The sequence below is a fragment of the Moschus berezovskii genome, chromosome 6 (assembly GCF_049115385.1).
Source record: "Moschus berezovskii isolate FMDL1 chromosome 6, NW_MosBer_1.0, whole genome shotgun sequence".
Taxonomy (NCBI): domain Eukaryota; kingdom Metazoa; phylum Chordata; class Mammalia; order Artiodactyla; family Moschidae; genus Moschus; species Moschus berezovskii.
The window spans coordinates 29,762,845-29,790,501 of NC_142465.1; the positions used below are offsets into that span (position 1 = coordinate 29,762,845).

The 27,657-nt window shown below is 53.1% G+C and overlaps 1 protein-coding gene across 7 annotated transcripts; it reads right to left on the bottom strand.

Moving 5' to 3' along the window:
• Nucleotides 1-36: 36 nt before the first annotated feature.
• On the bottom strand, nucleotides 37-27,213 carry PDE1B (phosphodiesterase 1B). 7 transcript variants are annotated; one of them, XM_055395474.2, is made up of 16 exons: nucleotides 27,090-27,213; nucleotides 26,880-27,002; nucleotides 10,682-10,795; nucleotides 9,206-9,388; nucleotides 8,958-9,024; nucleotides 8,510-8,626; nucleotides 6,060-6,200; nucleotides 5,543-5,643; nucleotides 5,330-5,455; nucleotides 5,111-5,212; nucleotides 3,985-4,105; nucleotides 3,605-3,686; nucleotides 3,186-3,294; nucleotides 2,670-2,800; nucleotides 1,863-1,981; nucleotides 37-1,399 (listed from the first exon to the last, which is right to left on the bottom strand). In XM_055395474.2, the coding sequence occupies exons 2-15, from the start codon at nucleotides 26,987-26,989 to the stop codon at nucleotides 1,878-1,880; spliced, it is 1,608 nt and encodes a 535-aa protein (XP_055251449.1). In that variant the 5' UTR covers nucleotides 26,990-27,002; nucleotides 27,090-27,213; the 3' UTR covers nucleotides 37-1,399; nucleotides 1,863-1,877. The 7 variants fall into 7 exon arrangements, 6 of the variants coding, with proteins under 6 accessions (XP_055251449.1, XP_055251450.1, XP_088692997.1 ...); XM_055395475.2 differs by lacking the exon at nucleotides 27,090-27,213 and adding an exon at nucleotides 17,953-18,074 and having other exon boundaries at nucleotides 26,880-26,973; XR_008681831.2 differs by lacking the exon at nucleotides 2,670-2,800.
• Nucleotides 27,214-27,657: the final 444 nt, after the last annotated feature.

Below are 27,657 nucleotides of genomic sequence, written 5' to 3' on the forward strand. Positions count from 1 at the left end.
CCCAGCAAACAACACACACAGCCAGGCCTGGTCTCCCTTCTTTATTGATCTCTGGCTATAGCAGGGTTCTGAGAGACCGCGGACAGGGGTCAGTCACATGCGTCTCTACCCCTCTCTGGGTGGGGTAGGAGGGACGAGTGGCAGGTGGCAGGTCTGAAGGACAGTGGATACAACTTCACACGCACAGGGCCCACTGTACAAATGCATGGCTGGTATTTACAAGGGAGGAGGAGGGCAGTCACTGGACTTGGGTCTTTCCTGGGACAGAGCCGGGCCAGAGGAGCCTGAGGAGAGGAAGGGGCGGGGGCCTGGCTGGGCTGGCCTCAGAGGAGGCGACAGCAGCGCTCCGGAGCCCCTGCCCAGCTGCCTTCTACCCGCCACTCCCCACCTGTCCCAGGAAGGGGCCTCCTGGGCCGGGGCTGGGAGGGGAGGGACCCTCTCTGTCAGCAACGCGGGATTACTGAGGACACCTCACCCTCCCCATGCGCCCTTGACCCCAACCCAGCTCTCCTGCCTGTGCTCTAGGATGCATCCTGAAGGTGCTTTGCTGGGGAGACCTCAAAGCACTTTACAGACATTGGTCGGATGGGAGCCTCCCGGCCCCAGGGGAAGGGAAGGAGGCGATGGGTTCGGGACTCAGCCAGGGCAGGTGACAAGCCCCAGGGCTGGGACCCATCCCGAGTCCTTGAGGACCCCAGGAGAGGCCCCCCTCTCAGCCCCTGGTGGCTCTGGCTCTCCTCCCCCAGTCACCATTCCAGAATGGGAGAGAGGGAAGACTGCAGAGTCTGGGCGGTGGTGGGGGTGAAGCAGTGCAGGTCTGGGGTACAGAGGATGCCCCCATTCCCAGGCCCTAGAAAGGTGCCATGCCCTAAAGGAGCCCAAGCGCCTCCCTGTGCACAGAGTTCTGAAAACCCCCAGCTTCCTATCCCGTTCCAGCCCCTCCCAGGGGAGGAAAAGGGGGACCCAGACCTGCCAGCTAAGATCTGGGGTGGGGGGCTGAGGAAACCCCCAAAATGTATTGCTTAGAAACTTGGAGGCAAAAAGGATGGGGGAGGGCCCAGGGGGCTGGCATCTCTGACCCTCCCCCCAAGCCCTGGGAAACCTCCAGGAAGCTCTCCTCCAACCAGTCATCTGGCCATGGGAAGAGTCCAGAGGCAGGGGGATGGACACAGTGACCATTGGGAGCCCAAAGTTCCCCAGTCTTGCCACCGGGAGAGTAAAGTGCACCCCAATGGGTGTCGGGTGGGGAGGGGCCCTTCCCCCAACCCCACAATCTCTGGCATTCGTCCTTCGGGTGGGTTTTCTGTTCCTCGACATCCATGCTCCCTCGAAGCAGATGGGGGAGCCAGTCCCGATGGATGGTGCTGATGGCATCGAACACTCTGGACTCAGTGAGGGCCTACGGGAACAGAAGACACCTCAGTGCTCTGATCTCTGCCTTCATCCCCAGCCTGCCTTACCTTCTTCAGGCCCACCCCCACTCAGCGCCCAGTGCAGCTGCACAAAAATGCCCTGCAGAAGGGCATGGGGGGGTGCTGGAATGAAGTCATGCCCCGCTGAGCTCTGGGGCCTGGGGCCTGGCTGTGCCTTTCCTGCCCCTCACTCAGAGCTGCTCAGCCCCACCCCGAACTGGGGAGCTTCCCCCTCTCTTCCTGGAGGGCCTAGACCCAGAAGCAGGAGGACGCCCCCTGCTTCCCACTTAGGCCCCGGCTCGGGTCTCTGTGTTCACTTCCTCCAGGTTCCTTCCCGCCTGGAAGGAGCGAGGGAGAACTTCGCCTCTGCTGAAGCCCAGAGATGCCCCTTCCGAGAGGCCTGTCAGACACCCGCCTCGCCCTCCCCCCCGCCCACCGCCGCTGGCTCACCTGGGCCAGGCCCTGCTAGTCCAGATTCCCGTTCTGGTTGTGCTCATCTTCGGCAGGGGAGGCCGGGGCCTCTTCCTCACAGGGGGACAGTTCGTCAATGGACATCTGGTTGGTGATGCCTGCAGGAGAGCGGGAAGGAAGCTGGGACCAGACCAAGCAGTTTGTTTTCCCCAAACCCAAGGAGTATGTGGAGAAAAGGAAGCGATTCTCACGCACCCCACTTCCTTCAAGCTGAGCTACGTTCAACCTGTGCCCACCTAGGGAGAGGCTCCCCAGCCTTGCTAAAATGCATAGCCCTCAGCCCCCACGTTAAGGAAGAGATCCCTCATCCAGGGCCACCAGGTTACACAGCCACAGGGCACCACTGACAGACTGCCGGTGTGCACGGGACCCCTCGGGCGGTGGAATACTGCTGTCCCTATCTTCTCTCCAGCCCCTATTCTAGAACATTCCAGGTGGGTCCGCCTGTGCCTGATCCCCTTTCCCAACTCGGGGAAGGCGTCGGACAAAGGGCTGCTCAAGGGGCTTCAGGAAAACGGACCCACTGCTGCTCAGGATTCCCTGGTGGATGGCTCAGAGGGTAAAGAATCCGCCTGCAACGCGTGAAACCTAGGTTCGATCCCTGGGTTGGGAAGATCCCCTGAAGGAGGGCATGGCAACCCCCTCTAGTATTCCTGCCTGGAGAGTTCCCGTGGGCAGAGGAGCCTGGCGGGCTACAGTCCATGGAGTCGAAAAGACTGAGCGACTAAGCACAGTTGCTGCGTCAGCCGCCCTCCCGACAAGGCCTTATCCTCCCAGTGGACCCACCGCTTGCCGCCCGTTCCTTCCATTTCTGCTTGTTCTCCTGAATGTATTTGGTCCAGGTAGAGCGGAAGCTGACCACGTCAGGGTTGGGGTCTCCCACTTCTACATCCAGAGAAGGCTGGCGCCACTGGAAGCTATAAGCAGGACCCGCCCGCATTGTGGCGTGAGACCCCGCCCACCCCAGGATGATCTTCCCAGCCCTCAAGAGTAGAGGGGACGGAAGCCTCATCCTTCTCTTTCCCCTTTGCTGAGTACCCCCCCCCCCCAGTCCCCACCCCTCTCCATACCTTCCCTTCTACTAGAAGGAAAATGAAAACAGCCTTAGCCAGAAAGGCAATAAAGACAGAGCTAACGGGAGAGATTAAAATATGGTGGAGGGGGCTCGGGCGCAGACCACACCCTCTCCCCATCCTTCCGCCCCACGTGTGACCCACAACGGAGGAGTCACTGTTTCCCCACCACCCCCGCCAGTTGGTTCTCTCTGTGGGCCCTCTGGCCACGCCAGCCACCCTCACTCACCTGGGCTGGTTTTTAGACTTGGAGTCGTCGTCCCCGGTGGGCTGGACACTCTTCTCAGCCACATCGGTAAGCACAGAGAACGTGGGCTCCACGATGAAGTCGATGAAGCCTGCAGTGCACACAACACAGGGAGAAGGCTGGCCTGGCGAGCTGCGCAGAGGGCTCGGCGGCGCGCAGGTGCTGCAGCTGCACAGAACACGGTCGCCCGGGGCTCAGAAGTTCCCAGTGGGGGCAACCTTTGTGATGACGTCCTTGTGACCCCAGAGAACTCCACCCTAGCCCTCCACGCTCCAGCATAGCGGCTTGCCTTGACGGGAGAAACAGCTTTAGGAATGGGGACTGGGGGCCGACCGGACCCGGCCCAGCCAGCATTCTTGGCCTTTCCCAACCCTCTCCTCCCTGCAGGAAGGGACACTCACCAATCTGGGACTGCGCCACGAGGGTGGAAGTGCGGTCACAGAGCGGAGAGAAGGGCAGGCCCAGCTCTGCCTCCTTGTCCCCCTGGGGGAGCAGACAGGGCAGGGACTTGTTTCAGTCTACCAGGTTTGGGGTGCAGCCGCGGGTAGAGGGGCTGCCGGGGGAGAAGAGGGAGCTCTGTGCCTTTGACCTGGAAGTGAGCGGCATGCAAATGCCACTGCCAGCAACGACTGTTAAGCTTTTCGGAGATGACATTCTATCCCCTGGGTCTGGGATCAGGTTGGCAGCTGGCAGACAGCTGAACAAGGAGCTGGAGGAGGAACTTGGAAAACACGGGGGAGAGAAGGCCCTAAGGGCAGGGGCAGGCAAAGATGCCCCCTACCTGGCGGAAGAATTCCTCCATGAGGGCCTTGGTCCAGCGGCTGTGAACAGACCACTGCTTGGTGGGGTGGCTGATGTCAGCTGCGTGAAGCAGCAGAGAGAGGGCCTTGGACTTGTCAATCCTGTCGGGGCAGGTGGCAAGGGAAAGGAGACTGTTTAGGAAAAGGAAGCCTGGACCATTCCTAACTTCCCATCACACTCTCTCTCTCAGATCTAACGTCAAATACCCTCTGAGACGAGATACACACGCACACACTTACATATGTATAGGAAACGCCCTAGCTCTCAGAATCAAAGGGCCCGGAATCGAATCCTCACTATACGTTTCACACACTGGCTGTGTGATGTATAGCAAGTTACTTAAATTTTCCATATTTCATTTTCCCCAGTGCTAAGTAGAAATCAAAACAGGATCTGCCACAGAGAGTTGTTCTGAGAATTAAATGACATACGACATATAGGTATTTAGAATAGTGTCTGGCACCTAATAAGTGCTCGGTAGACGTTACCTATAATTATTATTATAATAATTATTATTATGATTCGCCAACAATGACACGCTCTGACCCTGCCCACTCTCCCACACACAGACACTGCACATTAACACACACCTTCAGGACACACACAAACACAATCTGTTCTCCCTTACATTTATATACTCCCACCCACTTTTAAGCAACATTAGATGTAATTACGACATTTGTTCTGTGCTTATTTTTTTTAACCTCACACAACTCTCCCAGTAGCCCTGTTAGAATGGGGGCTGGCAGTGAGCTGTTGTGGAGGGGGGCATATCATTTTCACTTCTCACACATAGGGAAACGAGTCCAGAAGGCTGAATGATTTTCCATTACATTCCAGAGTATGCCTGTTCTGAAGCTTCCCTGTGGATACCAATCTCAGACCCCCAACTCAAACGCTCTCCAGTAGTCCAGCTGCCTGAGCTGTCCACAAACCCAAGGCCAGGTGCGCACATCCATCACATACACCAGATGCCCTCAGACACCTGGAGCCAGGACAGTTTTTACATCCTGGTAGACTTGGCACACCCATGGCCCTACGGGTGCCCTCCAATTCACACACCCCCCACTCTGGCCTCTCCCCAGCCACACCCCACCAGATGGCACCTCTCCAGCTGCTGCAAGGCTGTCTTCATGGACTTGACTTGCTGGAAATGGCAGGACATGTCTGTGGCCAACACCATCTCGATGACCAGAGCCCGCAGCTCTCTGAAGGGACAGAACCCGAGGAGTGATCAGCACTGCTAGACAGGTAGCCTAGGAAGCAGGAAGAGGGGGCTGGGGTGAGGGGGTCTCCAGGGATGCCTGCGCCTGGCTTCTGCTCACACAAACTCATCCTTGGTGAGGTTGATGAAAATGTTCATCTCGTCGTCCTGCATCATTCGGAAAACCGAGCTGATGTGGTGATTCTCCAGCACTGAGCGGTCATTGTACAGGATGGCACATTCCGACCTGCAAAGCATAAGGTCACCAGGTCCAGCCCTCTGTACCGCCACTGCTGCCCGCCCACCCCACCCCTGCCACATCCCCACCCCTCACTTGGTCTGGATGTGGAAGCTGTTGGTAGTGCCAGTGTGCTCGTAGTCGTGGATGGCTGCAGCAAAGATGATGGCCAGGACCTCAATCTCCGACAGGCAGTGCTGGGAGAAAGAGACAGACGGTGAGAGGGGGCTGACCCCCTGTCGGCTGCCCAAAGACCTCCACACACAGGCTGGACCGCTCATCCCAGCCCTTCCATTCTTCATGTCCAGCTCTTGGGCTAAATGAAGTCAGTTTTCTCAGCTCCCAGAACTGCCAAAGACCCTCTGCCATCCCTACTGACAACATTCCCTCTGCATCTGGCCACACAGCCCAGAGCTGCCCAGGAAGTTACGGTCCACCCAGGAATTCTCCAGAGTGAATAAGTCCAATCTGACTCTGTAAAGACTTTGGGATGCCAAAGAAGAGAACCCGAAGAGAGAAAAAAGGAAATGAGCGTATAGACTGTAGGCTGGACTCCCCGATTCTGCAGCCATAAGACCCTGAATCCCAGAAGAGTGACCTCCAGGGCACCTACCACCATCCCCGTGCGGAGCAAGAAGCAGTGGACCGTCTGGGTGACGTCAGCTGCGTGGATCTGGTTGTGGTAAGGGTTCTTGTACTTCCCATAGCCTGTCTCCAAGGCATCCAGGAAAGTCATCAAAAACACAGTGGGAATCTGCAGTGGGAGAGGGGCAACTGAGATTTGGGGAGGGCATGCAGATGGCGGGCCACCGAGGACAGCCAGTGAGGCCCTTTCATGGAAGGACAGCAGGGCTAGGAGAGCCCTGGCCCTGCGGGGAGCTGGGCTTGCATCCTGGCTCTACCCCGCTGGCTGTGTGACCTTGGGCAAGTCACGTGCCTCCCTGTGCCTCTGATGCTTAATGGAAGAATGAAGATACTACCACCTACCTTGAATTTAATGAGATAAGTACAATACAAGGTACTTAGCAAGTGCTCTCCCAAGAGTAGCTATAATTATTATTTCCCTGGAGATTTTTAAGAAGAGGAAAGAAAATTTCCCTCCTACCTTCCAATCACCCCACCCCATCCCCAAACCAATACCATGGAGAGGGGCTCAGAAGCAGGGGAAAGAATAAGAAGACCCGGAGAGGACTCTCTAGCCAAGGTAGATCACCCCTACCTCTGAGAAGCCTTCCCCCACCCTCTGTCCACCACACACACACACACACACACACACACACACACAAGCGCCAGGAGCCAGAGCTCTGTCGGGCTCAATCCTGTCTAGGTCTCTGCATATGCCCTGGGGCATGTTCGCCTCCTTCAAAGGTCCAAGGCTCCCAGAGGGCAAGGCTGGTGTCTGCACCTGTCCCTGGATCTCTGAGGCTGCGAGGAGAGCAGGGTTCAGGGCTTGGGGAACCCTCTGTAGAGATGAGCAGCGGTGGCGAGACACAGAGGAGGTGCCACTAGTCACTCAGACCCTAACATCCCCCGCCCCCACCCCTGGAGGGCTGTGCCCCAAATTCAGGGAATTTTAAAGGACTGTTTCCATGACAACTGCCCTTGCTTTTGCGTTGCCATGGTGTCCCTGGAGGAAGGGAAGGGAAGGGGAGGGGCAGGAGAGGGGCCGGGTGCCCAGAAAGGGAACATGGAGCTTAAAAGAGCTGCTCCAGCTGGGGTCTCTACTGGGCAAGGACACTAGAGCATGAAGACCCCTCTCTCTAACTGCCTTGGGGCAAGGCGATTTGGGGCTGGGCCAAACCCAACCTGATGTAGTGACTCTTGGGGTCCCCCAGAACCATCCTTCCTTGGTGTCTGGAGGAAGTCCAAGAGCCAGTTTGGAGAAATGTGAGCTGAGAAAGTCTTAGGAAAAAGAAGACCCTGCTATTCTCTGTCCTAGAGAGGGCAGGATTAGAAAGAAGAAAATGGAACAGCCAAAGAACAGGCCTTAGGGAGGCCCAAAGAGAATCTCAGAGCATCTTACGGAAGTTATGGGAACTCCCTTGAGAGCTGTTGTAAAAGGAGGAGTCAAGGGTCAAGGAAAGGCTCTCACACACCAATACTCTGTTATAGTGAGGTGGAGGCAGAGGGTGGCAGGGGACCTTCCAGAGCCCTCTGGGAGGGCCTTCCTACTGGACTCCTTTGACCACCCCTCAAGCCCCTCCATGGGACGTGGCAACCCGCTCCAATAGTCTTGCCTGAAAATTGCTATGGATGGAGGAGCATGGTGGGCTACAGTCCATGGGGTCGCAAAGAGTCAGACACAACTGAGCAATTGAGCACACACGCATGCATCCCCCTCAGAACACACACTTTCTTCTCCGACCTAACGTCTACTGTCACTCCACCCGAGTGCAGACCTAATATCCCCCTCATCCTCCAACTGTGGTTTCTCCACAAGGAAGTGATTTTTTTCCAGCCCCTGTTCCCCAAAGACACTCTCTCCTGGCACAGGATCTGAAGAAGATTTTAATCCCATATTCTTCCTGGCCAGCCAAGCTGAAGAGCAAATGGAGTTCACACCCTCGCTCCCCTCCTCCAGCCCTACCTAGCCTTGCCAAGAGCTGATCCTCTCCATAAAATTCCTTGGACAGAGACTGGAGCCAGAGAGGGAGGTAAGGAGAGGCCGCCCCCCCCAAAAAAAAAAATGGAGAGACATTAGTCCTGCAGGGCACCAGCTGACAGCCTCTGGACCCTAGGCCTCCAGTGTCCACAGGCAGGAGAGCTGAAACAGGGGGCTGAATTGCAGCCAGGCTGGAGAGGACAAGTCAGGGGTCAGAGCAAAGGAGGAGAAGGCAGGGCCCTGGGCTGGACAGCCACAGGCTGGAACCTTCCCCTGGCAAGCAAGACATGAAGCCAGAGGCTGGGACTGCAACAAGTGAAGGGAAGGCCAGACTGCAGTGGGCACAGGGTGACTTCCCCGACAGTGAGACCAAGCCAGAGAGCCCAGAGAATCTGCCTGTAGGAGCAGGGTGGTGGGAGTGGGGAACCCTGCCCAGAGGCAGAGGTAGGAGGCTGCCCAACCTTAAAGCGACTGATGAGGTTGTGCCGAGTCAGCAGCTCAAAAACGATGGTCCTCAGGGCGTGGTCATCTGCTGCCCGGTTCAAGGAAAAGACATCAAAGCACCAAAGGTCCACGTTCTATGGAGAAACAGGGAACTAGGCAGGGAGACTCCCAAAAGGGACATCCCAGCAGCAGCAAGGGCTGCAGTTAGACTTCAAGGAGGACTTCCCAATGATTACAGACGCATGGGAAGCAGGAAAATAAGGAAGTGGAAACAAGCCTCTTTCTTCCTGGATATCATTCAGTATGGGAGTGACAAGAAGTCAGGAGTTTGCCTCTCAAGTGGGTCAAAGTTGTTTTGAGAAAGAGGGAAATGACAATTAAGAGAAAGTAAAAATCACCCCATAGGAGTCTGAAAGTGCTGAGGACTATTCCGCCCCCCACCCCCAGCCTTCTCCCTGGGATCACCTTGAGACAGTTGAGGACTGCAGTGGAGTAGGTGGGGCCCACAGAGGTGTATGTTCTCCGGAACATCCTGAGGGAGAAGAAGGAAAGGAGCCCCGGAGTGAGGTCTGATCATGGGGTCTGATCAGGCGGGGCTGGGCGGTTGGGCCAGGGGCACATGGGGCTGGTGATACAGTGGAGTCCTGGAAGACCCCACTGGGAAAGAGGGCCACAGCCAGGGGCCTAGGGAGGCAGGACACGGCGAGCCTCACCGCTCCACAAAGATGCCAGCCTGCACCGCATGCACGATGCTCCGGAACTTGGGCTTCTCTTCCGCTCGGCGGCCTTTGGCCCGGGTCTGCTGGGTGAAGGTGGAGGCCAGCCAGTCCCGCACCTCCGAAGGCACCGCGTCAGACCGCAGCTCCTGCAGCTCATCCTCCGTGTCCAGGATTTGCCTGAGGCCCCAGAGAGGGAGTCACAGAGGAAAGACTGCAGGTGCTTCCACAGCCTGGAGACCCTGGGCCCAGCCACACCCCACACCCTGGAAACTCTCACACCAGCCTCTCCCTTCGCTGACCCTCCCTTGTCTTTTGCTAAGTCTTTTTACTTCTGTCTCTCTATCTGATGTTGCCAATGATGAAACAGGTCACTATGTGAGAGTGAACACCCCAATTCTGGAAGATTTCAAGCAGCCAGTGGCATGGATATCACCTGTCGAGGATGCTCCAGATCAGCAACACTGTCCAGCAGAAATAAAATGCAAGCCATATATAAGTGATTTTAAGTTTTCTAGTGCTTGCGTGCGTGCGAAGTTGCTTTAGTCATGTCTGACTCTTTGCAACCCCACGGACTGTAGCCTGCCAAGCTCCTCTGTGCATGGGATTCTCCAGGCAAGAATACTGGAGTGAGTTGCCATGCCCTCCTGCAAGAGATTTTCCCAACCCCAGGGGTTGAAACTCTTCTGCATTGACAGGCGGGTTCTTTACCACTAGGGCCACCTGGGAAGCTCAAGTTTTCTAGCAGCCATATTCAAAAGGTAAAAAGAAACAGGTGAAATTTCCTTAAATGATAACTTTCCTTTAACCTAATATGCTCAAAGTACTATCATTTCAACATGGAATCAATATAAAATATAATAATAATTAATCAGTATTAATTAATAATGCTGCTGCTGCTAAGTCACTTCAGTCGTGTCCGACTCTGTGTGACTCCACAGACGGAAGCCCACCAGGCTCCCCCGTCCCTGGGATTCTCCAGGCAAGAACACTGGAGTGGGTTGCCATTTCCTTCTCCATCTCATTATTAATGAGACATTTTACATTCTTTTTTCCAAGTCTTTGAAATCCAGCATGTTATACACACACACCTCTGTTCACACTTGCTACATTTGAAGCCCCACTAGCCACGTGTGACCCAGGCAGAGCAGGTCCGGAAGGCCTCTGCCCTGGGAAGAAGGTGAGGACACGATAAGCTTTAAGGTCCCTCCCAGCCCTGGAAAAGTCTTCTCCTCCTGATAACCTGTGTTTGTCTCTCTCTACAAGCCTGTTCCTCTGCCTCCTTATCTCTGCGGATAATTCTACCTATAGATCTATCTGTCCTTCCTCCCCGCCTCCCTCCTCTGGCCCTGTCCTGCGTGTCTGTCCCCAGCTTTCTGCCTGACTCCCCATCCCTGGATCACTGTGTCTGGCTGGCATCTTTCTCCTCTGTGTGTGGGTTTTCTCCCCGCCGCTCCACGTCACCACTCTCACCGAGTCTCATCTATATAGACGGCCTCCAGAAGAGAAGCTGTGTACTCCAGGTTTTTCTTCAGCTCCTCAATGTTTACCTCCCCGTTCTCCAACTGCTTCACCATGTAGCGCAGCCTGGGGGGGGGGGGGGGGCGGGTACAGAGAACCTGCTTAGGCGCTGCTACCTCGTCAAGAGAACAGGATGCATGTTCCAGAAACAGCCGCAGCCTTCTATAACGCATTAATCTTTCTAACAGAATAATAGCAGCTAATGTTTTTCATCACAGGCCATTGCCACTGCCTGTACTAAGTTTATCTACCCCCCCAAAGTTAAACCCCAGGCTCTTCCACAGTCCCCACCCACCTCTGACCTCTCAACACCTCCCCTTTAGTCAGTGTTTCCTGCAAACTCTTGTTTAGATTGCCTGGGGCCCAGCAGAATTAGGCAGGTACAAGCCCCTGGAGTGATGTTTTGAGGATGATCTGTTTCATAGTCTGAATAACCAAGAGATGAAACTGCCTATTTCCCTCTGATAGAGGACTTTGGGAACAACAGCTATCAAAAGGGCCCCCAGCATTCTTTCATTATGTCCCTTGGTTTGGGCAGGGAGAGGGTATATGTCCACAGCCCCTCTGTCCCTGGCAGGGATGGCAAAGACACAGAACAAAGACCAATCTGAATGCTTTCGCCTGGCCTCACTCCATCCAGGCAGAGCTAATGGATTATGATTCCAGAATCCATCAACCGGGACAAAGCAAGATTAACCCCTGCCTCCCTGGTGTCACTCCAGAGAGAGCCTCTGGCAAAGGGTGACTGTACCCCTCCCCTACCTCTGCTGTGAGGCAGCTTCCCCCAGAGCCAAAGTGGTGAGGGTGGGATCAGGGGTCTCACTTACTAGATGCTTTGCCTGAAGGGACCATCCCTCGTATTTTGCACTCACAAATTCTAGGGGATTAACTGAGTGGTTTCTTGAAAGTCTGCTTTATGACTGCCTGAGACCAGCCCACAAAGCTGGTACACAAAGCTCTCTGACTTTAGGTAGTGATTTTAAAGAAAGCAATGAAACATTCAACTCTGGCTCCTTCTCCCAGCTCTGCCCCACCCCACCTAAAAGCAAGGTGAGGTGAAACAGTGACCAGCACAATTCCCCACTGAGAGGGGCTTCAGAAACCCAAGGTCACCCGATGAGTCAGGGAGAAGAGCATGAGTCAGGGACCAGAGGCTGAAATTAGCATCGATTCCCAGGGATGCTGGGGGAGGGAGAACAATGACATTCCTGAACAGAAGCAGCTCTAGAATCCTGGGGTCTCAGCAGCTTTGGAATAGGGGCGCCCAAAATAGCCAGCCCCAGGAAGCGTCACCGGCCAACTTTCACCCCAGGGACCAGCAGTCCTGGCCAAAGACAGGTCTGAATGCAGATGAGGCAGAAGGGAAAGAGGGAAAATAGCGGGGAAAGAAGCTGGAGGGTGAGGCTGCAGCCTCCTCCGTGGGTTATCTTCAAACTGCACTCCCAGCCTCCCTGCTGCACCTTCTCCACGTGAAAAGAGCAGGCTGTTCCACGAGGAAGAGCCCCGGTTCCGTGCAGCCCAGCCCCAGCTCAGGCTTCATTAGGGAGGAGGAGTAGAGGCTGACAACATAAAGGCTTTCCAGCCAAGGAGCCGGAAAGTGGTGACTGACAGCCAACAGCAAAGAGGTACCGCTGCCTCCAGGGCCCAGGCACAAGCTGGGGCTGTCCTCTCCCGGTCAGTCCCCACGGCCAGGGGCCCTCGAGTCTGGGGACACAACCCAGGAAGAAGGAAAGGCCCCTGCTCCGATCTTTTCCCATCCCAGCCCTAATCTTCCACTTCAATCAGCCCTGTTTACAACGGAAAACTCTGCCCACTAGGGGTCAATGCCCACCACCAAAGTTCTGCCTTCTTTCTTGAGCCACCCTGGGAAACACACATCCTAGCAAAAGCTCCCAAAGTGAACAGCCAAGCCCACGGGTGTTCATTTGCATGTATTCGCAGAATCTCTTAACAATGCTGCCAGCTCTACATTTTAAAAAGTGCTTTCTCCTACATTATCTCCTTTTATCCTCACAATGGGCCTAGAGGGAGGGAGGAGGGAAGGCTGTGCAACCCTATTTCCAGTGCAGAAACGCAGGATCCCAGCACAGCTCTGGGAGGTAGAAATCCCACATTCAAACTTTCCACTTCCTGGATATGAGCCCTGGGCAAGTGACTACTTCATCAGTGTCTACCAAAGTGTGGCCTATGGACCACTGACATCAGAATCACCTGGGATACTGGTGAAAAATTTTATCCTGGGTCTCCCCACACACCTACTTAACCAGATTTTCTAAGGTTTGGGTCCAAGGATCTGTGTTTTTAACAAACATCCCAGATAATTCTAACTCACCCTAAAGTTTGAGAATCTTTATTTTCAACCTTCAATTCCTTCATCTGTAAAATAATGAGGATTATAATAAACTACCTGTGGTGTTCACGTGGGCAGCACTAAACCAACCACCCATGAAGAGCTGCTGTTTAGTCGCTCAGTCATGTCTGATTCTTTTGCAACCCCATGGACCGCAGCCTGCCAAGATCCCCTGTCCATGGGATTTTCCAGGCAAGAATACTGGAGTGGGTTGCTATTTCCTTCTCCAGGGGAACTTCCCAATCCAAGGATCGAACTTGCATCTCCTGCATTGGCAGGCAGATTCTTTACCGCAGAGCCATCAGGGAAGCCACCTGGGAAGAGCCATTAATAAGAGAATTAAATGAAATAATGCATGCAAAAGGCCTGGCATATACAACGAGGCTCTATAAACATGATTTGTATTAAAATTAACTGACCAGCATCATGCCTGCCCTACCCAGCTCACACCTTACTCCCTTCGAATCCAGCAAGCACCTGCCTTCTTGATCCCAAGTCCAGGTGAAGAACGGTGAGCCTAATTTGGATGGAGGCTGGTAATTAGGAAGCCCCCTAGCAGAGGAAATGAGAGGATGATAATGACCATGATCTCTCCTTTATAATCACATACCACAATCACCTTATGGGGGTGGTTATATGACCTGTCTAGGGTCACACAGCTTGTCCATCTCAATCAGGTTGGCCAGCCTAAAACTCATTCTACTGGAGCCTGACTGTGACCCAAACACCAAAAGTGAGGCTGGACCCCACTGCATCATAGCTCCTTCAGTGTCAGTCATCTGTCCTTCACGGGGTGATGTTGTCTGCAGACACCATCAGACACAGGAAATTGGGGGTGTCTTGATTGCACTCATGATGACTTGTCTGTCATGGCAGCTGTGCTCAGAGTACACAGCATGTGCTCAGTAAATGTTCATTGAACAAAATAAAAGGGAAAGGGGGCAGATTAATCAGGTGGGGGGCTATCTGCCAGTGCTCACAAATTGAGATCTCAGCCTAGGGAGAAGAGCGTGGTTGTAGGCTGGTTTCCAGCACACCCCTCCCCACAAGTTCCTCCCGCCTCCACCTCTCGATCTTGTCCAGAAGTTCTTTTACAGCTCCTGTTGAAATCTGAACCCAACATGATCCAGATACCAGAAGGAGAGGGGAGGGGCGGAAAGAAAGATTAAAGAATAAATTTGACAAGCGGGGTGTCCAAGGAGGGGGCCTAGACTAGGGCAGCTGGAAGGATCCAGGTGGTAAACTTCCCCCTCTTGGAGTTACATAACTTTCCCCAAGACACTTCCTGGCCTGGTGGGGGGGCCTCTCGGATTCTGACGCCCTTTAGAATTAGGATCTCCCCAGACCCACCCAAAGTCCTCACCTCGCCATTTGTCTGCTTGGATGGGTAGGATGCTCACCCATGTCCAGTCCTCATCCAGACCTAAGGAAAACTGGAAGCTTCCTTCCCAAGAGTCCTCCCACTCCACTCCTAGCGCTGGTTCACCATCTCCACTTCTTTCTCCTTTACCTTCCCTACACCATGGGAAAGTCTCAGGTCCTGACCCCTGGAGGCCTCAGTCTCTCCCAGCTCTAGGTAGCCAGCTGGAAAAGGTAGCTTCTGGGCAGTAATAATCCCAATGCCCCAGACAAGTGCAGCTCTCCAGCCCCCATCAGATGATCTGGTGATTTCCAAAGCCCCTTGTCACTACTTTTGGCACCCACACTCCCTGAAAGATCACTGTACGTAGAGAGCTTAGAACAGAGTAGCCTCAAGCTAAGAGACTGGGAGTTGAAAGAAGAATCCTATCTCCCTTTTGGGTTTGTAAGACCAGATGAGGAGATATTGGAGGAATGTGAGGTCTTAAGAATGCTGGGGTTCAGGAGGGACAGAAAGAGGGAAAATACTGCTAAGTCACCTGCCACTGCTTAGTCACACACACACCCATATGGGACTGTCAAGTCTTGATCCTGCTCTTCCACCAAACTACAGCAGTAGACCCACAGCAGCCTGTCCAGCGGTCCTCCTCCTCCCCTCTCCCTTCCTCCCTGGAACCTACCTGAGGATAGGACCCTGGAGGTGACTCCTCTGCACTGGAACAAGGCTGGCCATGGGAATCAAAGTTCTCTACTTCAGAGTATCAAAGTGCTGCCCCCCAGGCCCCTGGGCCCCTGAGGGGAGTGGTTCCCTTTTAGGCCCCTGACTTCCTTCTCTAGGTCTCAGCAAAAGTGACTGACTGACCGAACAGAGAGAATTTAGGGGAGGGGAACAGGAGGAGCCTAGCTGGAGGAAGGAGTGATGAGACAGAGACCCAGCCCACAACTGGGTGAGAGGCCGCGGGAAAAGTTTCACATCTGAATCAGACTAAAAACAAGAATCTGTTCTCAGAAAAATCCCAGAAAGGACAGAAATAGCATAACCCAGCCCTTGCTCTGAGGAGGTGGGGCCCCTCTTTCGGGGGAAGGAAAGGGTTAGCAGGAGGCTTAAGGGGACAGGGACAGGGGCAGGGAGCCATCCTGACTTTGTCCTGAACAGGGAGTCTGCAGTGGAGTGGAAGGAGCCCTCCAAGAGCGCCCCAGCTAGGCTAAGGCAGATTTGGCTCCCTCCCAGGGTCTTTTTTCCGGGGCCACTCTTCAAAATGAGTTTTAACCCACCTGCAAGGACGGAAGCAAAACAGGAAGAGAACTAGAAACTGCAGAAAAGGGGCTTGGTGAAGCTAGGGATCCGGGTATCCTTACCCAGAGACCCGCTCAACAAGGAGGAAAGCCCCCACCCAAGCAGTGACTGAAAGTCAGGACTTGCTCAACGAAACCGAGAGGCTAGGCGAGTTGAATACTCCCAGCCCCAGTTTTCTCATCTGTCAAACGGGGACTGGGAAATAACCGTGAACTGACTGGAGAGAGGTCTTTCCAGCCCAGAGAGAGAAGTGACGGGATAGCCCACGAAGAGCCTGCGGGACCAAGGCCCCCTCTCTCTTTCAGGATTTGCTCCAGCTCAGGTTAGGAAGGGAAGAACCCGGCCTCTGCGGTGCGGGGTGGATGTGCGCAAGCAGCCCCAGCCCGCCTCCCGATTGGCTATGGGGTGACGTCACCAATACAAGCGCATGGGGGCTGCGATTGGTCAGCGGAGGGGCTGGGCGGGGCTAAGGAGAGCCTTGGTGAAGCCTAGCGCAGCGGGGGAAGACGGTTTCGTGCAACTACAATCTCCTTCATCGACGGTCTAGGGTTGATGTAGGTGTGAGGAAAAGCGACTAGAGGGGATGAGTATGACAGAAGAAAGAGAAAAGAAACGGGCTAAGAGCCAGGATTTTATGATGGGAAGTCTTGCTTCATCGCCCACCGCACCCCTACCCACCAAAAGCGGGGAGAAACTAAAATACCTTGTCACTGTGCTATAGCCTTGAAGGATTATAACCAAAAGAAGTTTGGGGAATTACTGGGACGAGTGGAAGTTGGCTTCAGCAGCTAAGAGGAACGAAGGTTAAATGCCTACAAGGTTGTGTAAACTCTTGGTAGCCATGAAGCAAGTGTTTTTAGAGAGAAAGGACTAGTCCTGCAGTCAGAGACCTGGAACTGCCCCCTCTGGGATGAGGGACAAGTCATTCGGCCTGCTCTGTAGAAAAACTCGTTTGGAGAGATAGAAACGGGGTGGGAGTGGGGGCAGATGGTACACCAGCCAACACCAACTCAGGGCCGTGCCCCCTCCTCACCTGACTCCAGGCCCAGCCCCCAAGCCAAGTAGGCACTAACTCCAACCCTTCTACTGGAAGGTAGAGATTTCTTAGACTAGAAAAGCTCCAGAGAGGATATCTTGTCCATCCCTCTGCTCCCTTGCCCAGTAGAACCAAAACTAGTTGGACAAATAACGACTTACCACATCACCCCAAGTACATACACGCTGCATCGTCCCAGTGTGCATCCCACCAGGCTCATACCAGCCTGTTATTAACTCTTCCTAATTAGAAAGGGGTATATCCTTTCCAGTGGTCATGTATGGATGTGAGAGTTGGACTGTGAAGAAAGCTGATCGCTGAAGAATTGATGCTTTTGAACTGTGGTGCTGGAGAAGACGCTTGAGAGTCCCTTGGACTGCAAGGAGATCCAACCAGTCCATTCTAAAGGAGATCAATCCTGGGTGTTCATTGGAAGGACTGATGCTAAAGCTGAAACTCCAATACTTTGGCCACCTCATGCGACGAGTTGACTCACTGGAAAAGACTCTGATGCTGGGAAGGATTGGGGGCAGGAGGAGAAGGGGACGACAGAGAATGAGATGACTGGATGGCATCACTGACTCGATGGACATGAGTTTGAGTGAACTCCAGGAGTTGGTGATGGACAGGGAGGCCTGGCGTACTGGGATTCATGGGGTCACAGAGTCGGTCACGACTGAGTGACTGAACTGAACTGAACTGAATTAGAAAGGACATTGATCAACCACCATTCCTTCCTGGGGGGAAAAATTTCACACATACCCACTCACCCACACATGTACACACATGCCACACTCTACTTCTGTCTGAGTTAAAGAGACTGAGTGAAAGCAAGAGCACAGATGTGATGACCCCAGCGTGAATTTCCCTCTAGCCATTAAATGTAGTTTTAAAATAACAAGCAGCCCAACTATCATGCCTCCCTCCTTGGTCCATCCCCACCCTTCCTCACCTGCCCTGAAGAATAGGAGTTGGGATAAGGGAAGAGCAAAGCATAGGTGACTCTGCCCCTGGTCAGAAAAGAGGAGTGTAAGAGGTAGTGACTGAAGGGCTGTTGAGGAATGGATTAATTGGCTGATCTAAAGGCTTAAAAATCTCAGAAACTGAAAAAAAAAATCAAGGAAATCATCTAAATCCAATAGAAAGAGGATATTAATTAGGATCAGGAGATTTTTGCTTACCTTTTAGCACTATGTATGACCTTGAACAAGATGCCCTGGGCTCCATTTTCCTTGTCTGTAAAATGGGCAAGTTCAAGCTTCTTGGACTTCTCACAAGAGATCATACAAGAGCATTTTGGGAACTATAACGTGATGTGTAAATGCAAAAGATTACTATTTAGTTTTTGTTAATTCAGCAAAGGTTCATTACAAGTGCTCCATGAACAAAGCCCCCTGTGCCCACCCTTGTACCCAGGGCCCCTGAAATAGAAAAGCCCTGTCTCCCCACCACCATTCCAGATGTCAGGGGCTTCTCCCCGGACACCAGGGAAGCAGAAACTGGGGACATGCAGAGCACGGAGCTCCAGAAACCAGGGACAACCAGACCCCCACCTTTCCCAAGCACTGCCGCTCCCCTCACTCCCCTGGTTTCACACTGCTATAGAGGCAGCCCTGGTTCGGGCGGCTGGCTGGGCACAGTGGTGGAGGTGGCTCCAGAGATAAAAATAGTCCCCCTAGTGACAGAGCTAGAGTGCCATCCTTGGAGGCAGCAATCCTCAGGTGGACATGGCAGCAGTGGTGCGAGCTCTCTAGGCACTGGACAGAGGAGCTGGACAGAAGGAGGGTGAAGGGTGGATGGGCAGCACCAGGGAAGGCTAGCGGGTAGTGGAGGAAGGAGAGAAACCCGGCAAGTGGGGCGAGATGAGGGAGAGGGGCCGGAGAAAGGGGCAGGAAAGGAGATTTGAAAAGTGCTTCAGAAGAATGTCCTGGAAACACTGAGGAAGAGGAAAGGGAGTCAACGCGTGTGTGCAGGCAACTCCCCCTCTGCCTGCTGCCTAGAACCGTTTCTAACAGGTGTTCCTAGCAACAGCCCAGCGCAGCTCAGATCAGTGAGGAAGTGGGTAATCTAAGTAGCTAGAGCCTTAGCCCAGAATAAGACATCCCAGCTCCCTGCCCAGCACACAGACGAGTGACCTCTCCCTCAGGCTTCAGCCCTTGAAAAAGAGAGGAGATAGGAGGGTGGGCAGGAAAGTGAGGGGAAGACTCAGAACTCTGAACCCAGCTCAGAACTCTGGCTCTGGTTCACTTGTCCACACCTCTTCTCCCTCCCTGCACAATTTAATTCTGCTCATTAACCACCTCCACATGGACCACCCCACCAACCCTCCGAACCACATCCCAACAGATGTTCCCAGCAGATGCCCTGCTTCTGGGGAACCTAACAGATGTTAAAGATGGCCTGAGATGGAAGAGTGAGTTGGAAGCTTGGCAAGGGACTGACTGCCAGTGCTATGGCAGTAGCTCTAGAGTGTGGATTAGCAGAATTTGGGTCTGGCCCCAGCCCTGCCCGCACTTTACCAACTATTTCTGGGCATCAGTTTCCCTCTCCATAACACGTTATGGCTCTCAGATTCAGTGCCTGGGTTGGAGACACTGGGGAAATAGGCTGCCTGAGTAGGAGTTTATCTTTTTTGACTGGCTCACTGCTTCATCCAACTTAGCCGGAAACTGATGCTTTAAAGGAAGAGTGTGGCTTTCTTCATTATCATAGGGAGATTACATTCTAACCTCCATAAACTTTCCAGGAAGTTCTCCTGCATGTCTGTCTCCAGTCCATCTTACTTCAATGCAAAAAACAGCATATTTTCTTGGCATTTCAAAGAACAGAAAGGAAAAGAACAGTCAGGACAAAGAAGCGTTTGGGGTGAGCCTGGTGCAGTTTGATTTATTACAGTTCTCTCAGGCTGGAGTTGCTGAAGCTGCTGCCCGTGGATGGGAGGCTGGGGTTTGGGGAGCCTGGCAGCATGTGTGCTCACTCAACCCGAGAAGTTTCCAAACAAGGTGGGCATGGAGGAGGGAACCAGGAGGATGGTGCCAAGTTAGATGTGCAAGAGCTGATACACAGGGAAGCAGAGAAGCCAAGGAATAGGAAGGAAAGAATCTTCTCTGGCCCCCAGGTCCTGCCTGCCAGAGAATCATTAAGCCCCCCTGGAAGGCAAGCTCCCTTCTCAGCCTAAATGGTGCCAACACCAGCTGGCCGCCTAATCATCCCACTGCAGCCACTGTAATTATTTGCAAGTCTGACTTCTCCTTGCAGCTGTGGAATCAACTGACCTGGGGACTTGGCTGAATCCAACATGGTACCACCTGAGCACCCGCTTTCCAGCTTTCCTCCCAGCCCTGAGCCCCCAGGCCTCTCCCTGGATTTGCCCATTTTTCCCCACCACACCTGCTTAGCCACCAAAACCCCATCCCAGCTCCTTCAGTGGACTTCTGCCAGGTCTGGGATGCTGAAATCATATCCTAACCTGCTCTTTTCTTCCCAGACAGGGAGAAGTAGAAGATGCTGAGGGGACAGGAGCAACTGTAGGACTGGGGACATGGGGGACAGAGGGGCGAGGGCACTGGCACTAGGGACCTCCCTGCAGTGGGTGGGTCACAACTCACTTTTCTACTTTTCCCTTCTGAGTAGCCCTTCTTCCCCCTGAAGTCTCCTCTTGGCCTCACTCACTGTTCCCAGGATTCTCTTCCAGTTCTCTTGGACCATTAAGTCTTCCTCCCGTAGGGGACAATCTCATTATCTAACAACTTCCAGTCTCCCAGTGGTCTCCCCTGCAGCCCCCCTGCTGCCCAGGTTCTGTCCCCCTTTCTCTGCTGCTGTCCTGGGGACAGTTGGAAAATAGCTACTCAACTTCCATACCTGTGAAAATCAGTCCCCTGAGACCCAAAGGCAATTACCTGACTTTCTCCCTAGAGGAGCTGGGAGGATGAGGTCACTGAGAAGGCAAAAGAAAGGCCTTGTAGAATACAGGAGTTGAGGCTGGACTCCTAAGATGGCCTCAAAGTGTGCCTGCAGCAAACTTGCCCTGAACCGTCACAAGGACACCTGGGCCTGGAGAAGCCCCACACCCGGGGTGGGCAGGGATGCTTCCAGACTCCTGGCCAGGGTGAGTGGGGACTAGGAGCACTGAAGGTCGGAATGAGGGGGTAAGCCAAAGGGAATAGGGAGAGAGAGGAAGAGGGACAAGAGAGGAGAGCACCATAGTGCCCAGCAGAGAAAGAGAAGCCAGAGAGAGATGGAAGCAAAGGAGGAAAAGGGCAGAGGAAAAGATGCAGGAAAAATCAGAGGAAAACAGAGGGGACAGAACAGCTGCAAACAAATCCTCGGTGATCCCTTTAAAGACAAAAATAAGAGGAAAGATCTCTCTCAAGTTTCCTAGTTCCTCCGTCCCAGTCTGATGGGGGTGTCTGAAAAAAAAGAGGGGACGATGTGAGACAACCCCTGGCTTGCATTCACTCCAGGAGCTCCCTGCACAGGGAGCAAGCTGAAGGGGTCTAGAGACATCCACGCTTCCCTCCCCCTGGGTCTCTCGCCTGGCCTTCCAGTCCCAGCTTCATCCCCAACCTACTGCACCCTCCTCCTGGCCAAAGGGCGAAGTGCAACCTCAAATGTGGGATCTCCACCATCTTTGTAACCAGCCTCCAGGGCAAGCAGAGTGGTATTTGGGTTCTAAGGGACTACACAGATTCTTTAAAATAGAATGTGTCATAGCTGATCATATCACCGCAGGCCTAGAGACTTAGGATAAATGCCAGAGGGGAATTTCCCCAATGCTTTTGGAACTCACCAACAGCAGTCCCTAGGCACCCTGCACCCACTACATCTTACAAGGCCAGTTGCTCTGTCCACTTCTAGTTTGCCCAATTGAAGAAAAGATGATAGAGAGTAAGCCTCTCATCTTTTCTTTTGACCTTAGAAGCCCACACCTTTTGTGGGACAGCCCTCCTAGCGCACCCAGCCTCCTATTCTCTAAGCTCAGTCACCTGCCTCACCTCTTCCAGACAACCACTCATCACCAAGACTCTTCCAAATCAGGCCCCAGACACCAGGACTCAAACCTACTACATCATTCATATTCCTGCCTTTTGAATCTTGATTTTTCTCATCATCCAAGCCAGTGACTGCCCATTTATTACCATTCTGCTGCCTCTTCACCCAGCAAACTCTCCCAGGCTGAAAGAGCATCAGAGTTTATAATTTAAAAACCACTTTCATATGGATGATACCAAATAAATAGGGACGCAGAGAGACTATGTGACTTCAAACTGCTAGCCTTTGGCAGAGTGGGAACAGGAACTCAGGTCTCCCAGTATTCCCTCTGCTCCTCCACTGCCACCATCCTGCCTCCCCGGTCTCTCCCCTGAAGCCACCTATTCTGACCAGGGTTCTGTGAAGTTCTTCCGCTGGTCTGAATTTGAATTCCCCCTCTCTCTGCACACCCCCCTCAGCTTACTGCAGGAATTTTCCACACTCAACCATCAAGAGATGCCTCATTCAAGACAAAGTTGATGGGGGAAATAGAAACCTCTGATGGGAGAGGGGATATAAAACTCAGGGAGGAGGGATTCCCTTTGCCAGGGTTGGAAATAAAGGAGGAAGGGTTGATCCAGGGAGGAAGGAACTAAAAACCATTCCCACCAAGGCCTCAGAGAAATGATGTTCCTTCTTCTCCAGAGGTCCAAGAAGCCACATTTATCCCTCAGTCTTCAGGGCAGCTCCACAGCCATGTGCAGGGAAAGGAGGACAGAAGCACAGTTTTCAAAACTGGTCAAGAGCCACAGAATCTCATTCCACGGGGCACATACAAAATGAGGACAAAGGTGGGACAGACCAATGAGGCATCCAGTCCGGTCCTTCAGCTTCTTTCTCCTGCGTATTTGATCTCCCCGGGATTGTCTAAAACCCTGAGTGTGTCACAAACACATTCACAGATCACACATATATATCATTCCATTACCCAGACACACACACTCACATACACAAACACATCATCTCATTCATACATAGGACAATTTCAGGTATTCAGGTAAGTGCATATTTATTATCACACATACTGTTTCTAAACATACAAAGAGACATCATTATGGAGCTCTGACTTCACCAACTGTCCTTGTCACACACATCAGCCTTTACCTAGATTCACCAGATACATACGTATACGTGTCAGGCATTCACAGTTTTATTCTGATAACATCTTGTTCACATATCCAGATTGTTTCTGTAACTCCTTCAGTTCCGGGCTCTGTTCGGAGGCTCTCAAACCCCACCACTTTTGAGCATCACCCTCTATAAACAATGACAAAAACAACCTCTTCTTTTCTTCAATTCCCATGCCTACTCCCCTCCCCCACTGCACACAGGAACACATGCACCACAGAATCAGAGCTGGGCTCTGTGACATATACAGGTATATTCATTCATTCATTTGTTCATTATTTACGAGCAATCATTGAGTGCTTATTATGTTCCGGGAACCACACTAGATTCCGATGCAACAAAGATGGGCAAAACTAATCCCCAACTGCGTCCTTGCTCCAGCTCCCCTAAAATGACCTTGAACCACAGCTCAGGACATTGAGTCTAAACCATGGAAGCCTGAGCATGCACCCTGTGGAGAAAGGAAAAGAGAAAGGGATTGCTTTATACTATCCCAAGGAAGAGGGAAGTTTTGTCTGTAAAATTTCAGAAGAAACTGGAGCAAAGAGAAGAGTGAGGCTTGTACTATCCTGGGAGAGAAAGACAGAATTCATATATGTGCTTGCACTGTGTATAACCCCCCTCCAAAGTAAGTGATGAAGCAGAAACCAAAAAGGTTGGATTTTACCACTTGGGTGGGTGTCATAAAACAAGAAGCAGGGGGCCTCCCCTACTCTCCACTCTCTTTGATGGAGTTGAACCATATGACAAGCTTCATAGAATCAGGGACTGGGTCCATTTTGCCCGCCACCATATCCCCAGCATCCAGCACATCACCTGCCCCACAGGAGGCACTTGATTAAGAGTTGTTGAATGAATGAATGAGCTAAGGATGGCAAACCAATCTCCACTCATAGTTTTTCTTGTTTTGCAAAAGACACCGAAAAACCTTTCCATTTCTACTGGCCCTCCCCCACACTCCTCAAGGCTCTCTGTTCTCAGACAAGAGTGGGCAGACTAGCCCAGTCCTTCATCTTAATGTTAGAGATGCTGAAATTTGTCCTGCTTCACCCATTATCCCTGAAGTGCCTGGCTCAGTGTCTCTCATGCCTCAGCTTACGAGTCTGCTTAGTTAGGAAAATTTCCCCTAGGTAGAGGTGAAATCCGACAGCTAATACGCTCCAGATTCTGAATTTATCTTTGGCAGAGTGCTAGTATGGAAAACAGAATTCCTGGATGCCCTTCCCAAGAAGAAATTGCCCTGCACAATCATATTCATATGGGCTTTTTTAACCAGAAGAAAAAACACCAGGCCCAGTTTCCCTGAAGAGACCCTCAATGTCCCAGATTAGAAATGAAAAGGGTGGTTGGGATGGAGGAGATAGGACATGTTGAACCGCAGAATATATATATTCCATCTGTCTTCATTTGACTCTGTGCGACCCCATGGACTGCAGTCCTCCAGGCTCCTGCAGACTCCAGGAGTGAGTTGTCATTCCCTTCTCCAGGGGGTCTTCCCAATCCAGGGATCGAACCTGGAATCTCCTGCACTGCAGGCAAATTCTTTACTGTCTGAGACACCAGGGAAGCCCATTCAGTATCTAGTCCTGAGATAATCATGCCCATCTCCATGTTTCCAGACTAAATAGCCCCTTCCCACCTGGGCCTTTTTGGGTACAGGTGGTGATTGGGGTGGGGGTGGGAGTCCTATTTCTATTTAAGGTGGAAATGCTCTTTGCTCACCTCTTCAGAAACCACTCAACCCTGAGAGCTGTCTCCCTCTCCTACCCAGCAAAAATTCTCAATCCTTTGCTTTCCCTTCATTTGACTGGCAAAGCCTCCCCAGGATTCAAACAGGGCCAAATCCAGCAAGCTATCAACTTCAGATCTACCTTGGTATCAAGATCTTCCTCTGCTTTGAGACTGGGAATCTATCCTTGGTAATTAATATTGAGGAGATGGTACTTCTCTGGATAAGTTATGACATGTAGCTGGCGCTCTTAAGGACCAGATTGCTGGAGTGAGTGAAAACCAGAACAATCTCATCAACAAGATTAGTGATCCTTGTCCACCGTGATCTCCTGCAAGGATGTCTCAGCTGACAGGCTCCGTAGGGGCACCTGCCTCCACTCCCTTCCTCCCCTGGGTTTCAGTTCCTCCTTCTGAGGGTCCTGTTTTCTTGCCATAGACCACTTCTCACCCTAAAGGAAGAAATTGCAATCTGCTTCCAGAAAAGCTTTGTCGTTAAAAAGGTGTGGGAGAGAGTGAAATGGATAGACCCACCTCTTTTGCAGGGCCCCTTACCTGGAACAGAGGCAAGGGGAAGATACGATGAGCCACTCGTGTTGTGGGAAAGCATCCTAGGATGCTTGGATTCTCCTATTTCTAGACCCTGAGGTCCCTTCTTTGCCTTTCAACCACATCCCTATCTACCTTTCTTGCCAGCTTAGTTACCATCAACAGAGCAGGGTTTTCTATCAAGAATCACCTGGGTGCTCCTCCCAACAAAAATTGATTCAACCTGATTTTCCATTTCTTCATCCCAGAACCTCATTCCAAGGATTCACTGAGCCCGCAAATTGCACTGGCCAGAGGCAGCAAAGGAGGGGACCAAGAAGCACATTTGGATTCCAAGCCTTGTTGCCCAATGTGCTTCCATTTCCCCTAAGGCCTTTCTAAGCAGCTGGTATGTAAATCAAACCCACCAGCCCAACATAAAGGCATCATCTTATCGCCACAGGTGAAGTATTTTTAAAACAACACAATCATAAGCATCTATCCATATTCTATCCCCATCTCTCCCTCTGCCGGAACCTAGAAATGAAAAGCTTCAGTGCTCACAATTGAGAACATTGGGGAGCAATTGCGTGTTGAGGCTGTGTTCCCTGTATTTCCTCACCAAACATCTGCAGCCTCTCTCCTAGGGCCATGGGGAGTCATAGCAGGGAGAGCAGCACTTTCTCTTGTTTTCTGGTTAACAATCAACAGTCTGCAGAGATTATCGGGTGGCAGCTGACAGAGAGATAAACATGGTACATGGCTTGTCTTTGAACCAATCCTCTTCTCTGATAATCAGGAAGAAAACTTCCTCTCCTTCCCTAGAACTGGAGTATGGGACACCTGAATCTTTCCCTTTCCCATTTATTTCTTTCCACATGCCCTCTTCCTGCAAATATAAAAAAAGATGCCTAGATGTGCTTGGAGATCCTTGGGAGACCCTACAGTGACAAAAAGACTTCGACAGTTACCTTGCCCCAGTCAGCAAATCTCCCCTCACCACCACCCCAGCTCCCAGGTTGGGACTCCATGCCCTCTCCCCCCAGGACAGTGTTCCCCCCTTTTCTAGATCCTAGGTGGGTCCCCCATCATTAATATGCAGAGTGTGTTTCCAGGCCCCAAGAGAGATGAACAGTTCAGGAACGGGGCAACTGCCCCACCCCCCACCCCCTCTGTAGGATGCAGGAGGCAGAAACCACCAATCCCAGCAGACATACGTATGACCCACAGGTTGGCACAAGTATCCCCATGCACTGGACCTGCATCTGTGTGCAGTCATTCTGCAGACCTCTCTGTGACCCTGGGACACTCATGCACACACATGTGATGTGCCTCACATCTACCCAACCCTGCACATGGATACGTGTGAGTCAGCCTGCCACCTCCCAAAAGCTGCCCGTCCGCAGCTCTGCCAACACCGCAAGTACTGTGCCGCCTCTCTGCGCCGCATGTGTCACCCGGGGGTCCGCAGGCACCTTGTTAGCTCTGCAACTCCTAAACCCGCTCCAAGCGGCCGGCTTGCTGTGCACATGCCTTGCACATGTGGCCTGGCCACGCGTGTCCGGGAAGCTTATGTCCTCGCACCTGCCAACATGTGTGCCCCAGAGAATCCACCGGCCCGGCTCCAGCTACCCACCCCGCTTTCAGGCTCCCTGAGATCCCTTCCCCCAATCCCCCCGGCCCGGAGACTCACAGAGACCGGAGCTTAATCCACATCTTCTTGCTGGGGGCTGACTTCAGCTCCAGGGGTGAAGGGCAGTCCGACTCTAGCATCTCGGGAGGGCTGCGGGGGGACAACTCCATGCTCAGCCTCCGTCTACGGAACCGAGGGAGGAGACAGCACGGCGGCTCAGCTCAGCTCCCAGCTGGCAGTCCCGCGCCCCCCATCCCAGCCCCTTCCCACCTGCGGCTGGCAGGGACAAGCCAGGCCGGGGTCTCTAAGGCTCGGCCCAAGCTGGCAGAGCTGCAGTTCCTGAGGCTCCTCCTCTCCCGCTGCCCAGCCGAGCTCTGGGCTCCCAGTCCGAGCTCTCCGCGCCGCCGCTGCGCGCTGCCGGAGCCGCCTCCTCGCTTCTCTCCTCCTCCCCGGGCCGGCTTCCCCTCCCTCTCTCCCCCTCCCTTCTCCTCGGCCTGCCGGCTCGTCTCTCACTCCTCGCAGCCTCTCCTCCCCCTCCCGGAGGAACGCCTGGCAGCCGGGGGCACCCGGAGACGGCAGCGCCCAAGGGCGAGCGCACGCACCCGGGCGCGGGCTGCGGGAGGCTGCGTGAGCCTCGCGCGGGTGGATCTGAGTGCGTGTTGACAGAGCGCAGCGCAGGCGGCGCGCGGCAGGACTTCGCTGTGGGCGGTGGTGCGGGCTCCCTGGGAGCGTGTTTTGAGTTCCTGTGTATGTGCCTGTCGTTTCATGTATCCCCGCGTGCCTGGCCGCCGGTGCGTCCCAGGCGCGAGGGAGAGGTCGGCAAGGAGACCTGACACTC